Consider the following 8,622-nt stretch of genomic DNA (forward strand, 5'->3'; position numbering starts at 1 on the left):
CCAACGGCCAATAGCAACCTTCTCACCCCGACCCCCGAAGAGACCAACACAGCGCGCGCTTTAGACGCGGGAAAATGAACCGCTCGCTTCCAGAGACTTGCGACCACTTCAACAGATACGCATGCGTACTCCGAGAGCATCCGCTTGAAAAAGAAATGACGAGGCCTCAAAGAGAAGGAGCTAGGAAGGGAACGGGAGAAACTTCGGCGCCTGCGCATAAGGGCAGACGGCCGGCGAAAGTTCTGCGCCTGCGCGCTTGCACTCCCTCAGCTCCTATTGTGAGCCAGCGCCAGTCTTGCCGCCTCGCGCGGGTCGAGTCTCGCGAGAGGTCAGCACAAGGCGGTTGGCCTGAGGCGCTTTCTGCTTGTGTCTCTTTCGTCAGGAGGGTCGCTTTGCCGACCTCCCTTTGCGTTCTGCCTCGCTCTCCCTTCGAGCCAGCCGCCTCCAGACGAGCCATGTCTCGCTACCTGCGGCCTCCCAACACCTCGCTCTTCGTGCGGAACGTGGCTGACGACACCAGGTGTGTGTAAGTGAGGCGGGGGGTGGAGAGGGCATGGCAACCGCCTGACTGGGCCTGCTGGCGGAGGCGCGGAGAAAGAAAGCGAGAGAGAGGAGCCCCCTCCCCCCTGCCGCCATTAGCTCTCTTGATTCTTCCCGTCCCGCACAGGCATTATGCAGAATCCGCCAGGCCTCACTTTAAGCCGGAAAAAGAGCTCGCGGCGGGGGTCTTCGCGAGCCGCCTTCCCGCCATTTGTTTTCTCCTCTCTTCCTGCCCCACCTCCCGCTTCTTGTGTACTCTTCGTAGGGCCTCTGCTCGCCATGCTCGTCGTTTCACATCCCGGTTCAGCGCGTTTGTTCCGTGGCGCTTAACCGCCAATGTCGTTCTGAGGTCTCAGCTCGCGGGTTCCCTGGGAGTAAGCGCCACCGAACTTGTGTGTGGTGGTCTCAAACTTTCCCTTTTGGAGCCAAACGTGACTTGGCAAAACACAATAATAAAAATAGGCATTTAGGCTCCGCTCTTCAGCTGGAACAGTCCCCTGAGTAGCTTACAAAAAAATGTTAAAAACCCTAACCTAGCAGGGTTTATTTTCAAAGCCTCTTTTTTTCGTTTCCCCTCTCTACTCTCCCCCCCCCCCGCGCGCTTCTTGTCCTTTTTCTTCTCTTGCCGTCTTTCGTCTGTCTTCTTTTTTTCTATTCATGGCACCATCTAATTTCTATTTGGAATTTATCCTCATTAGATGGTTTTGCCTACGGTATATTTTCAGCCAGCTGCAATGGCTATACTCTGTCTCTGAGGAAGTAGCCTTCTGAATACCCATTGCTGGGAAATGAGTAAGGGAGAGTACTTTGTGGTTAAATCATGCTTGCAGGTTTTCTACAGGCATCTGGTTGGTCCCTGAGAACTAGTTGCTGGACTAGGCGGGCCATTGTCCTGATCTAGTGGGTTGTTATGTTTTTCATTCTCTAATCCAAATCTAATTTTTAGGTTTTCAGTTTGTTTCCTTCAGTATCTAGTTCCTTTATCAAAACAAAAATTTTAAAATCCTTCCAGTAGCACCTTAGAGACCAACTCAGTGGAAAGCTCACAGCAATGACAAAAAAATTCCTTCAGTAGCACCTTAAAGACCAACTAAGTTTTTATTTTGGTATGAGCTTTCGTGCATGCACACGAAAGCTCATACCAAAATAAAAACTTAGTTGGTCTTTAAGGTGCTACTGAAGGAATATTTTTTATTTTACTTCAACCCAGACCAACACGGCTACCTACCTGTAACCAGCAATGACAAAAAGTGCTCTAAGGTGCTCCTGGAAGGTGCACCTTAGTCTCTAAGGTGCTACTGGAATGAATTTTTTTATTTTGTTTTGACTACAGCAGACCAACACAGCTACCTACCTGTAACTAGTTCCTTTATGTTTTACTAGGTCTGTTATGCAAGGTCTCTCTCCCTCCACCTATGGTTAAATTGGTTAGCAAGCCTCTAGAAATTACTTGAAATATAGAGTACTGTAGTTTATATTCAATCAAGAGTGGTCAAACTTTTTCTATTAATTCAGTCCCCTTTTTTTCCTTTAAAAAAATGTTTCCAGGTTGCAATATCAAGGAAAAGGAGAATGTGTGTCATTAGGAAAATTTTATATTAGATATTAGCATTTAAATAGTACCTTTTTATTTAAAGTACATTGTTTCAATAGGCCTTAACACAACTCTAAAGTATTTTACAGTTAGCAGTTCATAGCTCCTGGCGATGGTGGATGTGCTCCTTTACTTTTTTATCCACTATTATTCTGTAATAATTCCTAAAAGTCTTGAGGGACACTTTAGCATAGATTTTTTATAAAAAAAATTAAGCTTGAAAATATTTTCATCTAATTGATACACTTTAATAATGATTTGATATACTTGTATTTGGGAATGGACTGTTACACAAAATGCTAAGGAAAAAGTCTTCAGTCCCACATTGAAGTAAGTTCCACTATGTTCAGTGGGTTATATTCCCTGTTGAGTTAGCATGGAATTGTAGCCTTAGGGTTGTATCCAACATGAATCCCACTCAAAGTTAAGCCATTGATATTATTGGACAGTGGACATAACCTAAAATAGGTCTATCGATTTCAGTGGCTCTAAGCCTAACTTAGTTGAATAGGGTTGTATCCAACATTACTGTTCCACTTGCACAACAGAAGTCCTCTCCAAAGCAGATTTTGAGGACATGCGCAGAACTCTGCAAGCACAGCATTGGATACAACCTTCATTTCAAATAGTGGCTTGACAATTGTCTCTTAAGTGTGTGTTTGTGTAGCCTGTTTTTTTCATTAGTAAAGACATTCAAATCGTCAGTGTTCTGTTGCAGGTCTGAAGATTTGCGTCGTGAATTTGGTCGTTACGGTCCGATAGTAGATGTGTATGTACCTCTGGATTTCTACACTCGTCGTCCAAGAGGATTCGCTTATGTTCAATATCCTTTCTTCAGATGGCTGATTAGTGAGGGGTGTTGAAGTTTGAAATTCACGTTTGTGTATGAGGTAACAACCCTAAATGAAAAAGCTGTTTTCTTCTGTGTTGTATATAATGTCATTGTAGTGTGCTCCATTTCCCTCACAGATGACTATCTTACAAAATTTCTATGAGTTAAAAGTTAAATTGCATCAAGTAAAATGTGCTTTGTTATTGCAAGCTTCATATACAGATTTGTGCTTTTAACATTGAAATGGCCTTTGCTGCTGCCTCCCAAGTGTATCGTTGCAGTTTTATATTACTGGCATTGATAAACTTGTTCTTGTGCTTAGCAAAATGTGGCTGATATTTTATTGTTTTAACTTTGTGGAAACTGGAATAATTTGATCAAAAGCAGATTTGTATAAAATGAGGTGAAAAGTTTTGCTCTGATTATTGTCCCCTAATTTACTGTCCTCTGTTGTTGCCTCAGAGTGTAAAGCTGTACAGTAATGGCGACCCCAAAGAGAAAGCATGAAAGAACCTTTAGAGTAGAGTTCAAGAATTAAGGCAAGTAGACAAGCCAAAGACCTCTTAAGGATCAGGCTTGAAGAGAAGGGAAAGTTTGGGAAAAGAAAAGATAAAGAAAAAGCTGGAAGAAGGACAAGCCATAATGGGAGACAAAGCTTCGCTTTATCTGCAAATGGGGGAAAAGGTTGTTTTTCAAAGTATAAAGATAAAGCCATCTGTCACTTTTGACCAAGCATCTCATGACAAGTCCTTCTGACAAGCACTTAAAGAGTTAAAGGTCAAGATGAAGTTGACTGGTGGCCAAGATAAAAGGAGCCAAACCTGATGTATCCTACAGAATAAGAGCTGTCCTCTGGCTGCTTGTGTAAGTGATTAACCAATCAATTTTTCTGGTTTAGTCTAGCTGCGGGCCCTGTAATAATTTGCTTAACATTGGTAGTATCTTCTGAAAATATGGTTCTCAATGAAATGCAATCACTCATTATTTGAGATGAGTATACCTGTAATAGGGTGAAATTTGGCTTCATTTTCAGAGAAGCTGTATTTAAAATACCCATATAGACAACTATAGAATAATTTTTTTAACTGAGATTTATCTTTTGTCTCAAATAGATATTGTTAATGTCAGCTAATTTTTGTTATGCCATAGAACATGCCAAAAAATGAGGACAAGTTGGTAAACAAGGGTGTGTGATGACATTATGGGAAAGCCAAAGCTTGCTAACTGTGTAGCTGTAAATACATCAAATTCCCAAGTACCTTAACATCTAGCACATTTGAAGATGTCCGTGATGCTGAAGATGCCCTTCATAATTTGGACCGGAAGTGGATTTGTGGCCGCCAAATAGAAATCCAGTTTGCTCAAGGAGATCGTAAAAGTATGTATACTGTCTTAACAATTGTGTAGTGTAAAACTTAAAGCCTAATACTCAGGGCTATGTATTAAATGTGTTATCAGACTTGTCACAAGAACACAAAATCTGGTGCGGGTTTAGCACTGCGAAATAAATAAATTAGATTATTTAAAGCATTTCTCTCCCAATCTTCAGTCAACAAGGCTCCCAGAATGGCTTATGTATGGTACAATAAATTAAGACCACTTTGAGGGGGTTTTCTACAAGCGGTATATAAATTTTATGAAATACATAAATAAGACCCACAAGCTTACACTAAATAAATTAAAATGACACAAAGGGAAAGGGACATGGAGGGAAGCAGAAGAGGCACTGTTTAGGCATCTATTCCTAAACAGTTGTTAATGACTAGATGGCACAGTTCAGGGTTTTTAATGTTTGATGTTTTATTGTGTTTTTAATATTCTGTTGGGAGCCAGCCAGCGTGGCTAGAGCAACTCAGTCAGATGGGCGGCATACAAGTAATATTATTATTATTATTATTATTATTATTATTATTATTATTATTATTATGGAAAGCCGGATTGAGCTAGGCATTCAGCAAAGTGGATGGAATAAACCCTGCTTCCTATCCATCCCACTGAGACAGTCTGATGGAATGTCTGTTCCCAGTGAGGAGGCCAGATGGAGTTGGTCTATCACAACAGCTGATGGAGTGAGTGCTACTTACGATTTTTAAGGTTCTAACCTGTATGATTGGAGGCAAGGAGAAAATCCTGGAAACAAAGCTAGTGGGTTGGATCCAATATCAGTAATACTCAAAAGTAGACCTATTGAAGTTAATAGCACTAACTCAGTATTTACCCAAGTCTGATAGTCCAACTCTTCCTCATTTGTCAAGAAGAGTGCAGATCATAAACTAGAATGCTGGATGCTGAATAAAGGATGCAAAGTGGATTTACATATGTTTCTGATAATTTCTGCACGGTGCATGTGTATTTCAGCTAGAAAATATATTCATATAATAATCTTTTATTTGAGTGTGCATACAATAACTTACTGTAATTGAGTACTATAGAAAGGTTTTGCTGTTGATTATGGATGGGAAACATTTGGCCCTCCATATATCTTAAAATAAACTGAAATGGCAGGACAGTATGTATTTTTTAAAAAAATGCTGTTCTGTTCTTCTGTAGCACCAAACCAAATGAAAGCCAAGGAAGGAAGAAATGTATACAGCTCTTCCCGCTACGATGACTATGACAGATACAGACGTTCTAGAAGCCGCAGTTATGAAAGGAGGAGGTCAAGAAGCCGCTCTTTTGACTACAGCTATCGCAGATCTTATAGTCCTAGAAAGTAAGTGTTGTACTTGGATTGACCTATGCTGCCATGTAATGGAGAAGAGAGATCATATTGACTGTTTGACACTTCTAGATATCAAGTCACCTTTGTAATAACATGCATGGAAGTTGTTGTACCTTGCATGGACCATCCGAAAGTCTGTGCATCACTGAAGAAAAATGAAAAACAAATGCAACTCAAGAAACTTAACATAGTTGGGTGTGTGTGAATAATTTTAAAGGTATATGCCACTGTTTACTTTTTCTGATGTACCTTTTTAGCAGTAGACCTGCTGGAAGACGTCGACGTAGCAGAAGTCGTTCAGATAATGATAGGTAAACATTCTTTTATATAACAAATTCAAAATCAGACTAGTCTGTGCCTGCAAGAGTAAGCTATTTTGATGTGAGATACCCAACTCCTAGCAACTTGTCCATATTCAAATGTATTATCTTCCTCTTTCTGATAGGTTCAGACACCGTAACAGATCTTTTTCAAGGTCAAAGTCCAATTCAAGATCACGATCTAAATCACCCAAAAAAGAAATGAAGGCTAAATCACGTTCTAGATCTGCATCTCGCACTAAATCTAGAGGCACCTCTAAAACGGATTCTAAAACACAATATAAATCCAGCTCAAGATATGAAAAAGAATCAAGGAAAAAAGAACCAGCTAGATCCAAATCTCAGTCGAGATCGCATTCTAGATCTAGATCAAAATCCAGATCCAGGTCATGGGCTAGTCCCAAGTCCAGTGGCCACTAACAATGTACCTTGTTTTTTAGGCATGTATCATCCAGTTACACAGTTGAGTTATGATGTTGCAACATTGCTTAAAATAACTTTCGTCAGTTATCCTGTTAGCAGACAATTAAAACTATTAAAACACAATATTGAGAATCTTATACAAAAGAGTCCACTTTGTTAAATGTCATGGGCAGCTACTGAGGTTCTTGTGGTGTTTCTATGTATATTTTTGTAAAAGACTTGCATTTTTATGCTTCAAATATCAAAATATCAATGGCACATTGATTATGACAGTAGTTTACAGCTTGTCCTAATGACCTCACCCACAAACAATAACTGTTTGATGTATATTTAAATTTTCCAATAATCCCTGCAGTACAGTTGGAAAACTGTGCAGTTGTGATGCAGTAGAAACTGCTGTGAAATCAGAAATTAGTACTTTGACATTTGAGAGGGAGGGGATTTGCATTTTTCTTCCCCACCTGTGCCAAGGTGGCTCTTTCCTGGGGCATTGTGAAAAATAGTGTTAAGATTCTCATTGATAATACCTGAAGGGATGGTTCTTGTAGCATAGCGAAAAGGAGATAAAACAGCCACGAGACTGTTGTGGATTTTGTCAAGGTTCCAGGTACTTTTTGCCGGCTACTATATTGACACCTAAAATATTTAGTTACATAATTAGGTAAATGTGTATACATTTATATCCAGTGTATTGTATCTAGTGAACAGTTGACCTCAAAATTGCATAGGGTTACTTGCTGTAAAACTGCAAAGAAAACATCTCAGATTAATGTGTAAGATATGTAAGAATTAATATTTTTTGCCAATGACTTCATAGGTAGCCTATGTATCCATAAGAACCAATTTCTAGTTTCCTATCTTTAATACTTATAATTGACAGTTTTGAGTTTACATGTCAGAACCTACATCATAGTAGGTTAAACTAGTCTGTTTACCCACAAGATGATTATAAATTGTGCTCCACTTGCAATGTAGCATATCCAGTTGCAGTATAGTTTTATCATAATGTGAGCTTCTTCGTCCCTATGAAGAAGAGCTGCATCCTACTTTTGGTTTGTTGTAATACAGTATCAGAACTGAACATGAAACGTTGCCATGGCATAATCTCAAAGTATTCTCTGCAGAGAGCTCTATTGTATTACAAAACAGCTTTTTAATTCAAATGTGAAAGCCAGTATCAAACACTTAAAGACCCTCCACTTCTGTTTGGTAGGATAATTGAATGTTGATGAATTGTTTTGTTTCAATTTTAGTTCTAACAGCCCACTCTAAATAAAGCTGGCTTTTAAAATTCTGGCTGTGGAATGTGTTTAAGAGGTGATTCTAGAACCTTTGTATATTTGATAGTATTTCTAACTTTCATTTAATGTTAAAAGTTAACGTTCTGCTATGCAATCATTTGTATCTGCGTTCCTTTAATTTTGTAGACTTTTCCCCTGATGTATAGTTTAAAACAAAGTACAAAATGGTAGTGTTACTGTGCAGCTCTGGTCAGATGAAAGTTGTGGAAATAAACTTTGTATTTCCTTTCTTATAGAGGCTTCTAAAAGGGTATTTTTATATGTTCTTTTTAAAATATTGTGTACTACTTTAAAACATCAATGTTTTGATCAAGGAAGACCCAGCTTATCTGCTGTAAATTTAGCAAACATGCTGTAATAAAAGAGATCCAGTGATTCTGCATTGTAATCTTAACCTGTTCCAAACACTGTTTAAAATGTATCGGGTTTGTGGCTGAGGGATAAAATTTTATATCAGTATTGCATAAAAATGGGTAATAAGTTGTATTGCTCAAGACATACCAATGATGTTTCCCAACTATGTTTGGAAGGTTGGTCAACAAAATAAGATACTCTTTGTTGGGATAGTTTGGCGTAGGTATTTGTATAGGATTGCATTTGACCAGTTTAAAAAAAAACAAAATAATGGTCAAATCAAGTAGCTAAAATAAGCCTTCAGATTGTAGTGCTCACTGTAGAACTGCTGGTTCCTAGAAAGCTCTTGTTCTCCCTAGCACAGTGCTAGGTTACATGAAGTCATTCATCGTCCTGTTGGGATATAACTCACCCTATAATAGTCACCATTGTGGCACATAAGGCTGCAGGATTCCTTTTCTAGGAAAAGAAAATGTTTTCTTGACCCAAACTTTGTTCTCCAACTACACTTTCTGCAAAGTATCCTTGATGCAATG

General features: G+C 39.2%; 1 protein-coding gene across 2 annotated transcripts; it reads left to right on the plus strand.

Annotated features, from left to right (window-relative positions):
- Positions 1 to 286: 286 nt before the first annotated feature.
- On the plus strand, positions 287 to 8,108 carry SRSF10 (serine and arginine rich splicing factor 10). Of its 2 annotated transcripts, none has more exons than XM_035118051.2 (6): positions 287 to 526; positions 2,853 to 2,957; positions 4,241 to 4,344; positions 5,517 to 5,679; positions 5,946 to 5,999; positions 6,134 to 8,108. In XM_035118051.2, exons 1-6 carry the CDS (start codon positions 456 to 458, stop codon positions 6,426 to 6,428), a joined length of 792 nt encoding a protein of 263 aa, XP_034973942.1. In that variant the 5' UTR covers positions 287 to 455; the 3' UTR covers positions 6,429 to 8,108. The 2 variants fall into 2 exon arrangements, with proteins under 2 accessions (XP_034973942.1, XP_034973943.1); XM_035118052.2 differs by having other exon boundaries at positions 287 to 520.
- The last annotated feature ends 514 nt before the right edge of the window (positions 8,109 to 8,622 follow it).

The sequence above is a fragment of the Zootoca vivipara genome, chromosome 6, assembly GCF_963506605.1.
Source record: "Zootoca vivipara chromosome 6, rZooViv1.1, whole genome shotgun sequence".
NCBI lineage: Eukaryota > Metazoa > Chordata > Lepidosauria > Squamata > Lacertidae > Zootoca > Zootoca vivipara.

What these genes read in the sequence shown, in the direction of transcription:
- SRSF10 (XM_035118051.2), top strand. Translation starts at nt 456, where the DNA reads ATGTCTCGCTACCTGCGGCCTCCCAACACCTCGCTCTTCGTGCGGAAC. An exon ending in AGAGGATTCGCTTATGTTCA is followed by an intron (nt 2,958 to 4,240) that starts ATATCCTTTCTT and finishes AACATCTAGCAC; the next exon opens with ATTTGAAGATGTCCGTGATG. An exon ending in AGATCTTATAGTCCTAGAAA is followed by an intron (nt 5,680 to 5,945) that starts GTAAGTGTTGTA and finishes GTACCTTTTTAG; the next exon opens with CAGTAGACCTGCTGGAAGAC.